We start from the raw sequence: 18,641 nt of genomic DNA, 5'->3' as shown, positions 1-18,641 counted from the left end.
ATCAAAATTGTTTTAAAAAATAAAAAATTAAAAGGTTAGGTGATTTGGTATTTCACCACTTGTCCCCTGGCACTGTTATAGAGTGAGAACTACTCAAGCCTGCCACTTTCTTCTAATGTCTTTCTCTCTTTAGTTCACATGCACTCATTCCACTTCGCTTCATCATTGAGCAGAAGCCTGCCTCTCCAAGAATTTAACTTTTTCAGAACCAGAACCAAATCCAATCGTTGATTCTGCCCAAACCCCTCTACTCTTGTTTTCGTTTTATCCCATGTTAATTGATTATTGGATACAGACAGACATGTCGTCTCTTTAATGTAGTGTTACGCTCGCTTTCTTTGCAATCTTTCTTTCTGGGCTGAAATATATTTATATCTGTATGTATGTGTTATTTGTTTTTTGACCTGTGAATGGCTGCAAGTTATCGAGAACAGAACGAAAATGGCAACGGGAAGGAGGTCAGCAGGCAAGATATTCAAGCCGCTATTGCTAAAGCTGTGGAGCTCAGGGCGCTTCACTCCGCTTTAATGCAGGGAACTAGTCCTAAAGACGTGAGATTCCTTTCTGCATCCCCTGTTTCTCGCCATGCTCCACAGTTCTCTGCGAGAGATTACCCTGTTTTTACCCCTGTAAGTTCAGTCTTCTAATTTTTTTAAGGTTTAGTAATTTGGAGATTGGAGCTCTGAGTTTGAGAATTTTCGGGGTTGGTTTTTTGGCTGTGATTTGTCGTTTTATGAGTTAATTGCCCCGAAAGTTTCGTTAACTATGGCTTCGAAGTGGGTGCTTGATTAATTGATTAAAATATGATAGAATCTTTTTACTTGGCTTTTACTCTAAGTCGGGGATCAAGCATTGCTTGTAAATGAAGATTGTACAGGTAAATTGTCTTGCTTTAATCTTGGTTTGATCTATCTGGAAAGGGGTGGTTCCAATTTTTCATAAAGGGTTCCCATATTCGTTCCCTTTTTTTGGATGTTGAATAGAGATATTCAAAACATGCATGGCTTTGTCATTATAGATCGTTTAAGTTCAAATAACAAGAAATGTTTTCTTGATAATAATTGACAATATCAAATATTTACAGAGTTATGAAGATGAACCTTTACCAGGGTATCAGAAAATTCTGCTGGATAATCGAAATTACGCAGGGAGTTGGGGAGAACAAGCTTTAAGTGGTGGAAATGCAGATGAAACAGAATCATCAGATTACCGCACGATGAATGCATCTTTTATAAAAGGGTTGCCGTTCGCATTAATGAATTTGGAGGGACACGTATGCCCTTCAGAAGATCAAAATTCCATGGCAGGTTACACTAAGTCTAGGAGAAGCAGCTTAGGGGACTTGAAATCATTCACATCTTGCAACAATTGCCAGCCTGCATCCATAAATATTGAACCCGTTGGCATATCCAAGAATGATAAAAAGTCTAAAACTAATGTTCCGTCACCTGATTTGCACTCTTCTGTTCATTCACAACCAGGAAATAAAGGGATGAAGTTTTCATGGTGGTTCCCTAAGCTAAAGAAGAAGAATAGAAATGACAATGCGCCTATTCAGCCACAACCCACTGAAGTTTCCCAAGTTCTTAGTGACTTGGGGACGGTATCAATCGAGGCACTGAAGAAAGAGGTGGCAGAAGCTAATAAAAGTAGAGACTCCGCATTGGTTGAAGTTTCTGATATGAGGGCATCATTAGGGGAACTAAGTCAGAAGTTAGAGTATTTAGAGACTTTTTGTGAGGAACTTAGAAAGGCCTTAACACAAGCTGTGGAAGTAAATAGTTCTCGATCAGATGAAACTATTAAGAAGCTTTCGAAACGAGGATCTTTTGATGGGAGTGCAGAAAACTTGATGCCAGTGAGTGAGGAAGCAATGGTGGAAGGATTCTTGCAGATTATATCGGAAGCAAGATTATCTGTTAAGCAATTCTGCAAAATTCTAATAGGGCGGATTCAAGATAGTGATCACACTCTAATGGATAATCTGAACTCGATTCTTCATCCTTACAATCTGTCTCTAAATTCAAAACACTCAAAAGCTGTGCTATACCATTTAGAAGCTGTCATAAACCAATTCCTTTACCAAGATTTCGAGAACTGTGTATTTCAAAGAAATGGTACTCCAAAGTTCTTGGATCCCCAACAAGACCGGCGAGATAAGTTCCAATCCTTTGTTGCACTGAGAAATCTACGATGGAATGAAGTTTTGAGAAAAGGGACCAAGTATTACAGTGAAGAATTCAGTAAATTTTGTGATCAGAAAATGAGTGGCATAGTTGCCAGTTTAGGTTGGACCAGGCCATGGCCTGAGCAGCTTCTGCAAGCATTTTTTGTTGCTGCAAAGTGCATATGGTTGGTTCATTTGCTCGCCTTCTCATTTGATCCGCCTTTGAGTATATTGAGAGTTGATGAAAACCGCCCTTTTGAGGCTCGCTACGAGGAAGATGTTTTTGCGGATAGGCAGAACATTCAGGGTTCTAACCGAGTCAAGATCATGGTAACGCCTGGTTTTTATGTGCATGATAGAGTTGTCAGGTGTAAAGTTATTTGCAGATATAAATCCATTGATTGATTAGTAGGGTGCTTGCTTCCCTTCTTGTTTTGCTCCCTTGAGTTCTCTAAGTTATGGACAAATTAGCGGTAATTTGTGGTCCGTGTTTAGAGGTTCTTTTTTTAATAACTTCAAAAGTTTGGTGAATTTAAAATTGAATTTGGGTGCCGAGTATTGGGAAAAAAGTGCACGTGTTGGTTCAAGCTCTAATAATTTAGCAAAACATTCCAAATCTCTTACCTTTTTCACGAAACAAGTATATACAACAGCAACTAAAATAGAAAATGTTAACGGACTTGATGTTGGAACACAATGGCCCCAAAAATAGCTGGTTGCCGTAGAAAGATTTAAATACATCCCAGCAGCAGAAATACCATCTTATGAAGCAAAGTATTTCAGAATATCATCAAACATTAAATTGTGTTCACCGTTATCAAATGAACTTGTGCAATCAAATGGATTGTATCCTCCGGGTGACAGGGCGAGAGAAGATGGAAACAGTTCACTGTCTGGACAGCCAGATTCATTAAAGAATTTGCCTTTCACATCATCAGGGAACTCGCCTCCAGAAATATTATTCCCATTTCTAGGTGACACTGGTAAATGGAATCCTAAATCCTCTGTTCTTGATCGAATCTCAGTAAACGCTGCCGCATGCTGCTGATTTTGAAGTTTAATAGCAACTGATGGATCATATGAAAGAGAAAGCAATCCATGTTGTGACTCAGAATTTTGAGGTCCCTGAGGTATAATAGAACCTTGAGGTTCTGGCTGGCATACAGAATTCACTGGTCCCTGGGCTTGAAATTTGTTGTGCAATACAGCACTATGTGTGTTCTCTTGCAACTTAGAAAGTTGACAAGCATCACCCAACCAAGAATCTTCAGGCTCAAGAATTGATTGAGAAACATTCGTATTTTGAGCCTCTGAATAATGCAAGGAATCATTATCTGGGATCACACTCGTAACTGGTCTAGCAGCGCTCAAATTTGGGTATTTTCTTTTACGGGATTTTTCTACTTTCTCTTCATTGTTGACATGTTGAGAATTCAAATAAACAGGAGTCTCGCTAGGTACCTTTGCAGATTTATTCCTCCAATTGACCTTAGATGAAACAGAAGCCATACAGTCATCAGCATCATAATCACTATCACTTTCAATACAAGGTTTCTTCTTACGTCCAAGACTTTCTGAAGGTGCCTCACTAATACAAGAAGAACCATTTTCATACTTAAACAAGGTTTCCTCTCGGCTCAGAACAGATAACCATATCAAGCTCTCTTTTGCCGTCATCTTATCCTGTAATAACTTCGACCGACTGATCAGTCTCCTGATCTTTCCAATTTCAGGAGACATGTGCTTTATAACAGCAGTTAACACCCCAACTTTCCAAATCTTTTTCAGATCATGTGGCTTCCTATACGGAGGAGTTTGACCCTTGGGCAATCCCAATCTTGTCCACCATTCCTCGTTCCCTGATGGCCACCAAGGCGGCGGAACACCCTTCTCCAATGGATACTTCCGCTGTGGTGGATCACAATGTTGCATCAAGGAAGACAGGAGAGATCCCAATGTTGCATCCTGCAAGTCTTGAAGAACGCCTGGCAAGGTCCCATTATCATCCTTACCTCCATCAGCCACATGAAGGGATTCAATCTCATACTTAGCAATTGCCGCAGGGCCATTTTTGTCGAACTTAACCTTTTCTTTCCACCAAGCTCGTATATTATCTGATGCACCACTTACTGGTTTACCACTCTCTGGGACGATACCATACACAAATCCACGAGCATTGCAAACTTCCATAAGCTTCAACATGTACTTCAAAATCCCATCTTGTGCTCGCGCCATCTTCTTTCTACAGGCTTGATTCATCGTCGACTTCGCCTTCTGCTTCTTTGCAGCTTGCTGTGCAGTGAGTATCTTCCTTTCCCTGATCCTTTTGAGTTTCACACGATCCTTCCACATTCGTGTCTCGAGTTCTTCCGCCTCAATCTCCTCGTCACTAACATCCTTCTCCTCTATACCATCATCACCTCTAATACCATCAACTTCAATATCCGAGCTGCTGTTCCATGTAATTGCATTCAAATATATATACATTACATTTCGGTCCAATTAATTTACCAAATAAAAACAGAACACAAAATGAAAGGACACAGACAAAATGGGAACTAAACATCATCCCTCCCACAATGTAATCAATTATGAACCTAACCATCTTCAATCGATCGTTAATGGTGAATTTTTTTAACGCAAAGTCGCCCCTTGATAAGTTCATCGTCTGCCCCTACTTATGCATGATACAGGGAATATCCATATGAATCAAAAACCCTAAAACAGTAAATTCAACCATGAACACAAACAATAGAAACATAAACTAAAAAGACTCAGCATTTTGCAGAACTGCGATACGAAAAAAAAAGAGAAAACTAACCTGATATCAATTCCCAAATTTTCCACCACAGCCATTTCAACGTCCTCCTAAAATTGTACAATTTGGCGTAAAAAAATGTTATAAAAAGGAGACAAACTAAGCAGAAATGAAGAATAATTGGTATCGTCTGCAAGTAAAACTTCAATCAATCTCGCGGAAATCACCAACCTTTGCTTCAAATTTGACCGTAAAATTAATGATACATATCCAATTAGGAAGCAATTTTGTTTACTTTTACTAGCTCACACATCAAGAAAAATCGTGTTTGCCTTTCACAAAACACAAAACCAAATCGTGTTGTTTATGTATATATTTCTTGCTAATTAAAAATAAAATCTCTAGGACAATATTATTTTTCAACACTAAATTTTATATAATACTAAGTTTGTATTTAATATGAATAATGAATATCCCCTCTCAGGATTTTTTTTAATAAGAATAAAGTGTGTAAGTATATTTAATTTCCAATTTTATACTCTTTTTCTTAGACTTGAAATTAATTTTAATAATTTATATTTGGGATCTTAAAAGAAAGTTTTTCTAGACTCTTCTCATTTATAATAATAATAATATTAAAAAAAATAAAGAAGAGATTGGTCATTCCTAAAATTAGCTTAATTGAGGTCTAATTGAAGTAAAATAATATTTAAATTCACTTTTAATTATTATTTATGGTAAACATTTTTTATTTTTATGTTAATAATATTATTTTTTCATTCTAAATATGACTGAGTTGTCTCTCTCATAAATATAGATCCGTGAAACAGTCTCATATACAAATTTTCAAGTTAATATGAAATGCATTAATTAAAAAAAGGAAAGAATCAAAGTATAATTTCAGTTTATATATCAACAAATATTTTAAAATAAATTGATTCAATTATTCGAAAAACTGACCAAACAGAAACCCCAAATTTGACTTTGTTACAGCCAAGTTTCTTGGAAATGGATCGTTGCTTTCATTTCACAAAAATCGCACAAAAAAATTCATATAGGAATTCTTTTTTATTGCTATTACTAAAACATTTTATTTGAATATATCAATCAACTGATAATTTTATTTAAGGTTGTTGAAACGCCTACCAAGTGTTTGATCAAATGTGTCACTTACGCTTCACGATTTCTTCTTTCATGGCAAGTGAAAGAGCGCCAAGGCTCCCTTCTTCTTCCACCACTACCCCAGGCATGACCACTGCTCTACTTCCCACGAACCCCCCTTCGCCTATTGTAATCTTCCCAAACTTCACTTTCCCTCCTTCACCTTCATATATGTGACCAAACAGCAGAGCTTCTCTGCCCACACAACCCCCATTGCCAATCTCCACCATTTCAGGATTCATCACAGCTCCCATGCTGTCCACATACACTCCCCCGGTCAAGTCAATATCCGATCCCATTATCTTCATCCAAACAGCGAAAAAGAGTGATCCACCAATCATCTCGACGAAGTATTCACCCACTAGTGTCTTGAATGCTTGCCAGATTGTATCCATGAAGATTGTTTTGCTCCACATAGTTGCTGTCCCGCCGTCTTTCTTGTTTCCTACCAGAACCCATTTTGCTGCTGCACAAGCCAGTGCTGTCCAGGTGCCTGATACAACCCAAAACAAAGGTAGTAGCCAATGCAGTGGGTATTTCATGGTATTTTTGGAGTATAGCAGCCAGTTTAGTGGGGTGGAGATTACATATGCTAGAAGGTAGTAGGGCAAGAATGTCTGAAGCAACGGTTGAATGAAAATCGCCCATGATGTTTGGTACCAGGTTCTTGCAAGTGTTACTTGGGTTGAGGTTGAGTCCCCTTTCTGTAACTTTGCTGCTATTGGACATCCTGAGAGGTCTACTTTGACATCTGATTGCTCTATGAATGCTCTCCATGCCTCTGGGAGAGGCTGGTTGTTTCTTAAGTGCTGGCAGATTTCATACACTATTGAACGACCATGATCGATTGAGGCACTCTGAGAGGCTGATGTTGCACGTATGACATCCACCTCATGGCATCTAAGGAAAGGATTGAATTCAAGTTGCTCTGACTGTTCTTTTGTGAGGTTTTCAGTAATAATCACCTCTCCTACATCCACGATGGGGAACTCGGATTCGTCCCATGGTTTTGTGCAATCAAGGGCAATATCTCGTGTGACCTCATCTTGAGGTATAGGCCGGAATTGGAGCTGGAAAATGTAATGGACCCCACCAGATGAATTCACTCGTTGTTGAAAATCCTCAGCAAGAAAAAGCTTTGGACGTTTGTCGTTACTGTCACGAGGGATAGCACCTGTTTCTGGAGGAAGGATTCCAATGGGGTCAACCTTACCCGAGTCTTCACTATTGCTCTTATCAAAAGGGCTCAACTTGAATTTGACATACATTTCTTTCCCATCTGTGAACCTGAAGAGCCTGCAGATGTTCGAGTAGTAATGAAGTTGAGTAAAAGTTTCTGCATTGCGAAGTGACATCCACACCGCGTCTCTGATGTGTGGTGCACGCTTCACTTGCTCTTCTCTTGCAGGTAGTCCACATACAAGCCATGTCACAAAATCAGAAATAGTCCGTGCATAAAATGCCTTGCCTGTTTTCAATGTCAAGTCCAAGAGGGAGGTTTGATCATCTGTATCAGAAAATATTCTAACAGCTGCACCTCGTGCATCAATCCTAGCATCATCATCAGCGCTCAAGCTGTTGCTGTGCCGAACTATGATAGGATAAGTCTTCCCAGCTCGGAAAATCTTGTGTTCAGGCAAACCTTCTATGTTTTCATACATTTTTAGTACTCCTTTTCCACTAACTCCAATTCGATGGAAATATCTTGATTTGACCTTAAGAGTTGTAGAAGCCAAATTCGCAGAAAGATTTCCAACAATTTTCTTGTAGGCTGTGTCCATTTCTTCGATACGTTCATCCACCTCATGCTTTGTGTTCTTTATCATAATGGGAGTTTGAGATCCAATATAAACACCGCCGCTCTGAAGCACTGAGTTGATCGGAGCAACTGAAAGTGCGCCAATAATCGTATCCTTTTGAATAGTTGAACCAGGAAGGACTACGCTTTGGCTCCCAACAATTGAATTTTCCTGCACCTCAACTTTTCCGCTTGTGAAACCATAGGATGAGTAGAAACCAGTAATAATACGGCTGAAATCACCTAGATGGACGCCTGCACAGATTGATACAAGTTTGGGCTCTAAAACTGGATTAATCGCACGAATAGAGCAACATTTCCCCACTTTTGCACCTAGAAGCCTCAAGTATATGCAAAAAGCTTCTGTCCCAGAAAGGAGCTTCGCAAATCTCAGATGGCAGGCGACATTGATTCTGTGACGAAGCCACATTCGGTATTGTGATTGCTGTGCTTCCTCATTTTCAGACAGGAAAAGGTTTATCAAGGATGTAAGCAGACAAAGGATCAAGCCGTGAGATAGATATGCTGCAGCAACTGCGATGGAAAATTTCAGTGGACTCAGAGATGTGCTATCAATCAGTGTAGCGTATGCAACAATGGTGAAAGGAAACCAGTGGAAAGCTCCGGAGATGCACAAAAATGTGAAGTGCTTAATTGATGGAGTATTTTGGACTAGCATGATGTAGATGCAGTAGAATATGGCTGCTGAGAAAGAGCTTATAAGTCCGACTCCGTAGACACCCATGAGATGAGGTAATAACTGATATTTAGCTTCAATTTGTACTTTTGCCAGTTCTGCAACCTGGAAAAAAACAGTGAGCATAATAATTTAGATCAATCTCAGATCATAAGTTCTCCAAAGCTTTTAAAACAAGTAGTTAATCTGAGATTGTTCATACTTTTTGGATGTTGCTAGCTTTGTAGGATCCGGAAACAAGTTTTCCTGCTTCGGTGACATGCAATGCCGGTATTTCACTTCCATCTCCTATAACACTTCCCTTTTGGATCACAGCATAGGGACCAACTGAGGAATTATTTCCAATTCTTATGGGGTGAAAACTCAAGATTCCATTTTTAACCTCATGACCTTGTACCAAGACTCCCTCTGCAAGTACAGCTCCATCTCCAATAGAAACTAGTGCTGGGTCAGTGATGTCGATCGTGTCAATGACTGTCGATAATCCTATCTTGGCTCCAAGAATTTGAAACCAAAAGTTCAGCAGTAGTGTTCCTCTCAAATGTACAGCCAATACTTTTGAGGAAATTTCTTGAGCCTTGTACAGTACCCACCACTTGATGTAGTCGAGTGACCATATTGATGAATTGGGAGTTAAAGCGTAATTTGGTTGAAGAAACGAGTTTCCAAAAAGAGCAATACAGATGCATGTAGAAAATATGCATAGGATCCAGGAAAGAGGTGCAAGTAGCAAGGAGATCACATACGGTGCTGATGGAGTTACTGTTATCAGACTAAAGGTGGAAGACATCAGCTTCTCATGGATAGAAATCACTATATATGCAGGAAGGGTAAGCAAGAATGTGATGTAAGTAAGAAGAAGATATTGCAATAATACGATACACATTTTGTGTGATAAAGAAACTTCTTGAGGTAGGTGAACTTCAGTCATTAATTGCGAACAGATATCCTTATCTTCTTCTGTATGATAAGCAGTATTTCTCATATCTTGTGGTTGAGTCTTCATCACTAAAGATTCTGAGAAGCAAGCCAAGTCATCAAGGCTTGTTGCAGTGAAAATGTCAACTGCTCCAACTGGTACACCAAGAAAATCTGAAAGCTTTTGAGCTGCTCTTACCACGCCAATGGAATCAATTCCATAAGAGGTGAGGCTTACAGTTGTTGAAATTTTGCTAACAGGAACGCCAGTATGCTCTGAGACAAGTGCCTTTAAAAACTCAATGATTTCTGTATAATTTAATATCTTACTTTGTGATGTGATATTTATCTTGAGCTGGGTTCGAGGTGTGTGGCCCTCTCTGCACGTTCCTGTAGTATTTGACCGCAGCAATAACCGTTTTGGAACCACTGGCTCTGGTAACAAGTTCAGTGTTCCATCAGCAAATTGTTTTAGGCATTCAAATCTCTTGATTTTCCCAGATGTAGTCTTGCTGATTGTTCTTGGTTTGATCAGTTTCACTGCAGCTAAATTCACACCATGCTCTTCTGCAACCTTGGCTTTGATTTGTTCGACTGCATTTTTAGCCATTGGTTTACCATCTCTAGTTTCTGCAATTACAACCAATCCCACCTGATCAGAGGTATCTGATATTGATATCCCTTTTGCCGATAAAATCTCCTCAGGCACTCCAATGACAGCGCAGCAGCCAGGGCGGAGGAGCTCTGAGGAGTTTTCAACTGTTTTTTCAACATCTGCTGAATAAATATTTTTCCCTGCGACAATGATGAGATCCTTTATCCTTCCTGTAATGAACAAATTTCCATCAATTATCCGTCCCAAGTCTCCAGTTCTTGTGTATCTCCGACCAGGATGGTTCTCAAGCTCATTACTGAAAGTGTTGATGCTAAGCTCCTCTCTACCCCAATATCCAACTCCTGCACTTGGACTACTGATCCATATTTCACCTTCCTTTCCTTGCTCTTCGTGGTCTTTACCAGTTTCTGGATCAACAATTCTCACATCCACATCTTCATCACCCGATGATACATAACCACAACTTACTCGTCCTTGCCAATCAACCAATACAGGTTTCCCTTCTCCATAAGCACAGGTGACAAAAACACAATTTTCCGCCAATCCATAGCCAGGAGCCATTACATATTGGGAAAGACCGTATTTACTAGTGAGGTCAATAAATCTACTCAAAGTTTTGTGTCGTACTGGTTCAGCAGCAATCATTAGAAACAGCATTGACGAAAGATCATATGTCCGAGCCTTGTTCTTGTCAAGCTCTAACCTTCGAATCACAAGTTCAAAAGAGAAGTTTGGGCCAGCACTGTGAGTTCCCTTGTACTTGCTGATGGTGTCAAGCCATAAAAGGGGGTTCTTTATAAATGTCATCGGAGAGAACAGGACAGCCTTTCCACCACTAACCAAAGTTGTGAAAAGCCCACCAATCAGTCCCATGTCATGGTATTGTGGGAGCCAACTGATGAGTACTGTATTCGATGTACTTCTGTATCTCCTATGCATTAGCTTCACATTATGTATTAGCCCACCATGAGTTATCATGACGCCTTTTGCATCGCCAGTCGATCCAGAAGTGAATTGAAGAAAACACACTTCATCGGACCGAGGTACCACATTGGAATCTGCTTCTCTTGTAGGAACAATGGTGCCTTTGGAATTCCTGATCCAAGAATCTGTATGTAACCATGGAAGATTCGGCCAACGACCAGAGGATCTCCCATTTCTGTAGGACAGTGGTATTAAGTTCTTCACAAAACCTGCACGAACTGCTGAATGGTAACCCACAGTTGAGAGAATTGCCACTGCATTGCTTGATTTAGCAATATTCTCTATCTTTAACAGTGCTTGTCCACCCCTTTGCAGTGGATCAGGTGGCAGAACTGGGACTGGTAACACTCTGGCTCTTAAACATGCAAAGAAGGCATCAATAAAATCGAGACCTGGGACATAAACAAGAAGGACTCTATCACCAGGCTTAATGACATGTTTTCGGCTGGACAATAATTTTTCAGCAATACAAGCAGCATTAGCATGTAGCTCTCCAAAAGTCCTCTGGCTCACCACTTCTCCTTCTTCGTTTATCCAAGTATAAAGTATCTTTTTATGGAGTATACTATGAGTTCCCCAGTGTCTCAAATAGTCATCAAGGCTGGATAGATCTGGAAACTCAATTCCTTTGCATTCAGCTAGCTTTTGAGGGATCTTGTCTAAGCACTCAGACTTCAATGGAAACAATCTCTGCAAGAAAAGTGGTCAAGTATTCATTAAACTCACTTTACTTCGTATTTGCAATTTTATTTTGAATTTTGAAAATCTGATGTTTAAACCTTGACATAGGGAAATCTTGGCAATGGAACATTACTGGCGAAATGATTGCGAACCAAAGCCATGGCATATGTTGAATTTCTCTCTGTAAGCTCAAATGCCATTAGACCACCAACATAGTAAGTGTTCTGTTGTCCCTGAAGCTTGTTTTCTAGTTTTTCATAGAATCCATTCTTCATATCTGCAGTAAAGTTGTTTGAATCCGTTACCTTCTTTAAATATTGGAGGGTTAAGAAATTTTTTGAAATATTACTTACCTTTACTTTGAACATGAGGAAAATAGTTGAATCGTCGTTGTAGAATTACCATTTCAACCTCTCCCCCCATTCTTTTAACTGCTTCGATGGCCATCTTTGTTACTTCTTCCCCCTTGATATCGGCTGAGTTGCCATATGACCAGAATAGGAATATATTAGTATCAGAATAGAATTTCTGAACCGCCACTGGATTTCCTATTGTAGAAGGATCATTCATGAATTCACCGAAGTAATAAAATCCAATAGGCAAATGTTCCATTCCTTTAATCTTCATAACCGTAGTGTAGTAGTCAATTGTTTGCACTTTACTGAACAGTTTCTTTTCAATCTCACTGAAATCCATTGTGTCATTTTGAGTATCTGTAGAAAGAGAACTTTCTTTCAGAATCAGTCTAAAAAACATTCGCGGCAAGACTAGTGCTGCTAAAGAAATAGACTCCCAAACCTTCGGAAGTGAATGATGGTGATCTGTATGTTTTCCCATTCTTGAATGGAAACGCCCCTGTTATGATTATTTTATCGAATTCCAAACTTTTGGAGTATCCTTCACCATCTTTGATTTCAATCTTGACACCTGATGAATGGCGTCTTACTGCGACAACCTCGGTGTTGCAGAGGACTTTTATTGGCAAAGATGTGCTTATTTTCTGCCATAAACTCAAGTAACCACCTTTGAACCGTCTAATTTTACCGGCCATGGACGTTCTAGTGAACTCATGAATATAGGCGTAAGGCATGTCTTGAACAAATCCATACCCTGAAGCAGTATATCCATAAGCTACTGATTTAGGGAGAGATTTTATACCCCGGTGTTCGAGAAACTCTGGCGTCAAATCAAAGGCAGAGTCGTTCACAGCATGAACTCCTATTTGACCCGATTTCTTAGCTTTGTCCTGTAAATGGAGCACAACAATTAAGAATTTGATACCAGTTTGAAGTATCAATAAGATATACGGCCTTAAAAGATCGAAAAAGATGTACCTGTAGCTCTAACGTTAATGAGATTACTGATACGTAGTCATCTGCAACCTGTATATCCTGATATTTCCCTGTGAAACTATCAATAAGAGCTAGTTTGTGGGCATCCATCTCTTCTAAATCTGAACCCATTTCTTTCGCCAAGTGAAAAACAGTTGGAGAGCTGCCAGCTGCAAGAACTTGTCCTCCAAGATCATATATCCTTCCTGTGAAAGAAACATGCGTAAGTAATCAGATGTTTCCATAGAAAAAACGACAAATCCGCTGCCAACAGATTATTCAATAAGCCCAGCGGTTGATTTCACTGGGTCAACTCACAATGAATGTGTGTCTAGTTAAAAAAGAAAAGCTTTAATCTTCTCTATACCTTCTATATCTACTGATTCACACATCCCACCAACTGTGTGATACTTCTCCAACACAGTTACATCACTATATCCTAGTTTACTCAGTGCATAAGCTGCTGATAATCCACTCGGCCCGCCTCCTAAAATAGCAATTCTTGTGTCCACAGGTAAGCACGGGTGCAGCTTTGAGAACTGGTCATCGACCGATTTCCCAGGCTCCATTTTTGCTGGTATGGTACTTCCACTATCTGTGTGATCCACGGAAAATGTTAAATGGTGATTTCCGCGAACTTTCTTGAGAAGTTGGCAGAAAAATAAGACGAGAAAAAAGCAAAATATTTGATTCCTTTGTAGCAATCATAGATTCAATGCTTTTGTGATTCTCAAGTAATAAGTTCGTCCAAAAGTACATCAAACAAGACAAAGGAGACACACATTGATCAAAACAATGTTCCTTATCAAATGATTTTACATGTATATTAGTATATTTCTCCACCCCCACAAAATACATGACGTTCTCGACAATATTTCTGGATTCCCCCTTGTTATTTTACCTTCGAATTTGCATGTTTTTTTCCCAGGAAAGACTCGCATTTCTCAGCTGATCTTAGATTAGAACTCTGAAAAACATGGCTTCTGTCCGGTAAACTCTCTGTACGAAAAGTTAGAAAGTCGAAAAAACCTGAAACTTTAAAAAGACTGGACATACATTTCGAGAACAAACACGAAACCGAATGGCTACCAAAAAAGTTCATATTCCTATCATCCCTATTCATTCCTAGGATAAACATGGTCACCATTGTTCATGAAGCTACACAAAGAAACTAAATTTAATAATACCAACTAATCATTTTTGTTCTTAAACTAAACTGGAAGATGATATGAGCAAGAAGTGACTGTTTCATATGTTTAACACTATTAGAAAAAAATGTACTTACAATGCCAAATGGCAGAATAGAACTATGGGTTTCTCTTTTGACCCGAACTCCACCAGTAACCTACTATATGATATCTATGACATAAGGAATTGTTGCTTTTTTATAGTCAAAAGGGTACGTGACAAAATGTCGTTACCTCTCTATTGACGTGAATATTAGTTAAAAACTAACGTTTTTATCGCCTCGAACTGAAATTTTTCAATATATAATTCATGGTTTTCATTTACTAAAATTTCGATTTCGTAAAATCGTGAAAGTTTATAGATATAGTAAACTCGCAAAGTATGTAAAAGTATCTAAAATTGGGAAAGTGTTTTGTAAATTATTAGTCATTTTCTACATTTTCCTGTGAAATTTTGTAATATACTCAAAAAATTTGGTAGAATTTTTCAAGAAAAACTGGTTACGGTAGATCGAGAAATGACACGATGTAAGAAACTGTTAAAATTTTGGTCATTGGTGAATCCGATAATTTCCCATAGCCCATGTCTGTTGTTGGGAGATATTCTGTTTATGTGCTTTTTTAGATGATTTTTTGACCACACTAATTTAATAAAGCCAAAAAAGATGATTGAAGAAGCTATAATTAGACTTGTAAAATAATTGATTCGGCAAGAAAAAGATTTGGATTTTTTGGATTAAGGTGGCAGCGATTAATGGTTTAATTCTATTGGGGCGTTACAAATAATATATGCTTTATTGGTTTTGACGGCTTAATAATTTTCTTTAAAAACAAAAACTTCTTGTGGTAGATGCCATGATCATATCACGGCAGACCAAACAGGACATTTTGAAACTTGTTTGGAAATTATATTTTATAGTTGAATAAAAAATTTGATAATTTTTTTAATATAGCTAGTATTGTAGGCTATTATTTTTAAACACATGATACCATCTCACAAATCGATTTTATGAGATGAATCTCTGATCTGGTCCGACTCATGAAACATGTCTAATAATAGACTTACTCATTTTTAAATATATTTACTGAAGTCATTATAAAAAAAATTCTTCTATTATTAGTGTTTGCAAGAAAATTTGTGTAGGCATGTCATGCCATGTCATATACAAAATCATGTCAAAGTTGTGGATAATCTGACTTTTACGATCAAACGATGTAGACTACGATTCGATAGTTAGTTATAATTTTCTGAGTAAACCACGTAAACAAAGAAATTGAATCAAAGATTTAAAGGAAAACTAATGAAGGACAACAAATTAATTTTTTATCATGAATTGATTCAATATCTTTACAACTAACAGAAGGAATATGCTGAAATTAAGGACATTAAGCTATGATTGAGCGAACTAAAATAAGCTAGAATTAATTATTTGCATAAGCTTTTTGCTGTAATTTTGAGTTGATTGTTGATGAAGTTGTCGAGAGATGTTCTTCTTATGATTCTTTCAGTTTTTGTTCGCCTTTTCCAAGTACTCTGGCCCATTTTCCATGATCATTGGTTGTAGATCGTGGGTCAACTTCCTTTACCGTGTGTGCAGTCGTCTTCTCAAACCGACTGAATTTCTAACGGGCTTTGTCTTCTAATGAGCTATTTGGCAGAATTTAGGTCCAAGATATGCCCCCTAGGCAATTGGCTGATAGGCCATTTTGCGCTCGTGCACACACACATTTATGCCACCTCTTTTGGCCCAATTAAGTTCTAATTAAGGATGACAACTTTTCCCACGGATTTGGGGTTCCACGGAGAAAACACGAAACGAAGACGGGGATCCTCGATTTATTCGGGTTTGGGTTCGGGTTTGGTTCGGGGATTTTTTTTAAATCTCCGAATCAGCCTACTTCATACAATATTGACCAACAGTAAAATCTCATATTTTCTCCGGTCAAAAATTCAAATATCATGAACCATCAGACTCTTTCATCCGCACGTTTAAACCACAACAAAATCATGAAGATATCTTCAAGTTGATATAGTATCATCAGTTTAAACTTATGACATGCAAACTACATTTCAATTGTTATAATGCATCTAATACATCGCTACCTCAATCGAACACAATAAATTCAAAAATAAAACACACAAACCAAATAATTTAAGGTCATAATTTGGCCACGATATTATCCACACATGAAATTGACTAAATAACCATATTTAGCAACATTTTTTTCCAAACAAAAATGTTCACATGCCTACTGATTGTGATATTAATTTTGCTTCATGTATAAAACAATATCAAACAGTAGTTACCACAAGAGCTACAAATCACTTTACACTTACACTTCATCTGGCCATCAAGATTTTTTTGAGCTCAATGATCCTTGAACTTTTTCTCGACCATTTCCTGTATTTATTTCTTCCATAGGATGCTACACTTGTGGTTGGTGTCATCCCAAGGATGGCTACAAACTTTTGGCCTTAAATATTCATTGGCCCTCGGGCCAAATATTCCTCATTATATCTCGAGTCTCCTTACTTTGCAGTTGAGAATCTTCTATTGATATCTCGATTTGTCCAACCCAAAAATTTATTCTTCTCATTTCATGAACTTTTTCCTCAAGTATTAGTTCATCATCCTCATTATTTTGTTGAGTAACATTTTTGTCATCATCGGTCTTACTTCTTTAATTCAGCACTTTTCTTCCTCAATTTTTCCTACCTTATGCAGCAAAACCTTTTCCTTTGAATTTTAGTGAATGATATTGGAAATTTATAATGTTCCTTCACTCTTCTTTTTTCATTGATTTATAAATAATTACGAATTTCATGCTCTTTGATTTGATCATTTGAGTAAGAAGATGGTTAATCCCTTGAGTACTGACTTGAGAACAGCTTCTTATCTCCCAACCTATATCGTGGAGATTTTCCATGTTGAGATTTAATCTTCGACCTAAGCTGATTCCCTTAACCTTTGAAGGATGATGACTTGAGGTACTGTTGGTTTCTTAACTTTGAGGCCAAGAATTCTCCACCATAATCTACAATCATCGGTCTTCCAACTTTTTATCCCCCAGAGTATTCTTGGCTCATTGATTTTGTGGTTGATGATCCTCAATGATATTCTTGTTTCCTTAGCTTTGTGACCATGGATTCCTACCATAAATCGAATTCTCCTTATAATAAACTGCATTCCATCTATCATAAAAATGATTAACTCTACAGTAAAAATGATTCTTTGTACTTAAACTTCCTTTGCATCTTCCATTCACCTAAAAAATCATGTTTTTGGGTACCCAACACTTCGTTATGGAATTCTGGTTCTTCACTTTTTGGCACTAGTTTTCTATATCAAATATCATTTCTTTGGGAATCCAATACCATTTTATAAATCTCTTCAGATTTTTCTTCATTTTTTATATTTTTTTCCTTGATTAATCAACATATCCTTTTCTTCTATTTTCCCCCTAGCTATCCACCTCACCCAATAAACTATATTCCTCATCATTTTATTGATTAAAACTTGCAAATCAGTGTTATTCACATTCACAATTGTGACTAAGGGAAAATGATCCTCATCCACTGTCATAGTGTCTTTTCTGTTAGAAAACTTTAGGACTCTTATGTTGATCTTTTCTTGTATTACATTCTTAGAAGATGACGATCCTTCAAGGTACGGGTTCATCGACCTTTTGACCATGGATTCTCCAATATACCTTGAATTCTCTGATATGCTACATATCATCCCCATATCGTAATGATCAATCCTCATACTAAAACTTTCATTCACCCTATTTTTCACTTCATAAATAGTGTTATGGGATACCCAACATTCTTTAAACTTATTCCTTGGATCTACATTTTTCTGCTCGTCTTTTTTTCATTAATCAAAATATGAATATCATTGAAATTCACGTTCACATACTTCTTTCTTTTTAATTCATTGAATGATTGTGCTGATCCAATGGGATGTGAGGTGAACTGTGCCCCCGAGTATGCTCTTTTGTGTTCTTTGTAAATACTCCTTGACTGTTAAGATCTTCGTCAGCTCTTAATTGAGAACATGAATTGGTAACCTTACAAGTCTGCATCACAAGATGTTTTCCTTCATTACGCTACCTGTTTTGTCTTTCTGTTGTTATCTTATCTTCTCTCAGGTGCGGTTAAGTATTGGACAAAAGAACTAGTGGTGCAATCAAACGACAAACTTCACCTACTTGAAAACTTTCTAATCCTTAGCTTTGATCCATTGGCTGCTTGCTTTCAGACTCATAAGGTTTTTTTCATCTTTTGAAGACATCCTCCATTCTCTCATCTATTTCCTGAAGTCTGTCATAGTTGTGACAAA

The 18,641-nt window shown here is 37.9% G+C and overlaps 3 protein-coding genes and 1 long non-coding RNA gene across 5 annotated transcripts; 2 read left to right on the top strand and 2 right to left on the bottom strand.

The window, feature by feature from the left end:
* The first annotated feature begins 60 nt into the window (after positions 1 to 60).
* On the top strand, positions 61 to 2,597 carry LOC140958940 (IRK-interacting protein-like). Its single transcript, XM_073416565.1, has 2 exons — positions 61 to 629; positions 1,085 to 2,597. The coding sequence occupies exons 1-2, from the start codon at positions 411 to 413 to the stop codon at positions 2,570 to 2,572; spliced, it is 1,707 nt and encodes a 568-aa protein (XP_073272666.1). The 5' UTR covers positions 61 to 410; the 3' UTR covers positions 2,573 to 2,597.
* A 167-nt stretch (positions 2,598 to 2,764) lies between these two features.
* LOC140958939 (ETHYLENE INSENSITIVE 3-like 3 protein) lies at positions 2,765 to 5,259 on the bottom strand. Of its 2 annotated transcripts, none has more exons than XM_073416563.1 (2): positions 4,989 to 5,259; positions 2,765 to 4,619 (listed from the first exon to the last, which is right to left on the bottom strand). In XM_073416563.1, the coding sequence occupies exons 1-2, from the start codon at positions 5,021 to 5,023 to the stop codon at positions 2,930 to 2,932; spliced, it is 1,725 nt and encodes a 574-aa protein (XP_073272664.1). In that variant the 5' UTR covers positions 5,024 to 5,259; the 3' UTR covers positions 2,765 to 2,929. The 2 variants fall into 2 exon arrangements, with proteins under 2 accessions (XP_073272664.1, XP_073272665.1); XM_073416564.1 differs by having other exon boundaries at positions 2,765 to 4,616; positions 4,989 to 5,258.
* Positions 5,260 to 5,882: 623 nt separating this feature from the next.
* Positions 5,883 to 8,707, bottom strand: LOC140958893 (uncharacterized). Its single transcript, XM_073416481.1, has one exon. It carries the CDS (start codon positions 8,705 to 8,707, stop codon positions 6,092 to 6,094), a length of 2,616 nt encoding a protein of 871 aa, XP_073272582.1. The 3' UTR covers positions 5,883 to 6,091.
* A 2,393-nt stretch (positions 8,708 to 11,100) lies between these two features.
* LOC140958894 (uncharacterized) lies at positions 11,101 to 14,577 on the top strand. Its single transcript, XR_012171849.1, has 4 exons — positions 11,101 to 11,327; positions 11,415 to 11,808; positions 11,889 to 11,995; positions 13,626 to 14,577. It is a non-coding gene; the product is annotated as an uncharacterized lncRNA (long non-coding RNA).
* Positions 14,578 to 18,641: the final 4,064 nt, after the last annotated feature.

This window comes from Primulina huaijiensis, chromosome 15 (assembly GCF_012295235.1).
Source record: "Primulina huaijiensis isolate GDHJ02 chromosome 15, ASM1229523v2, whole genome shotgun sequence".
Taxonomy (NCBI): Eukaryota; Viridiplantae; Streptophyta; class Magnoliopsida; order Lamiales; family Gesneriaceae; genus Primulina; species Primulina huaijiensis.
Note: the sequence above shows the minus strand (reverse complement) of the source record. Positions and strands in the feature narration are given on the sequence as shown.

Bases quoted from the DNA above. Each gene is read 5' to 3' on its own strand.
- LOC140958940 (XM_073416565.1), top strand. From the start codon at position 411: ATGGCTGCAAGTTATCGAGAACAGAACGAAAATGGCAACGGGAAGGAG. The intron at 630-1,084 runs GTAAGTTCAGTC...AAATATTTACAG, and splicing joins ATTACCCTGTTTTTACCCCT to AGTTATGAAGATGAACCTTT.
- LOC140958939 (XM_073416563.1), bottom strand. From the start codon at position 5,023: ATGGCTGTGGTGGAAAATTTGGGAATTGATATCAG. The intron at 4,620-4,988 runs GTTAGTTTTCTC...TACATGGAACAG, and splicing joins AATTTGGGAATTGATATCAG to CAGCTCGGATATTGAAGTTG.
- LOC140958893 (XM_073416481.1), bottom strand. From the start codon at position 8,707: ATGCTCACTGTTTTTTTCCAGGTTGCAGAACTGGCAAAAGTACAAATT.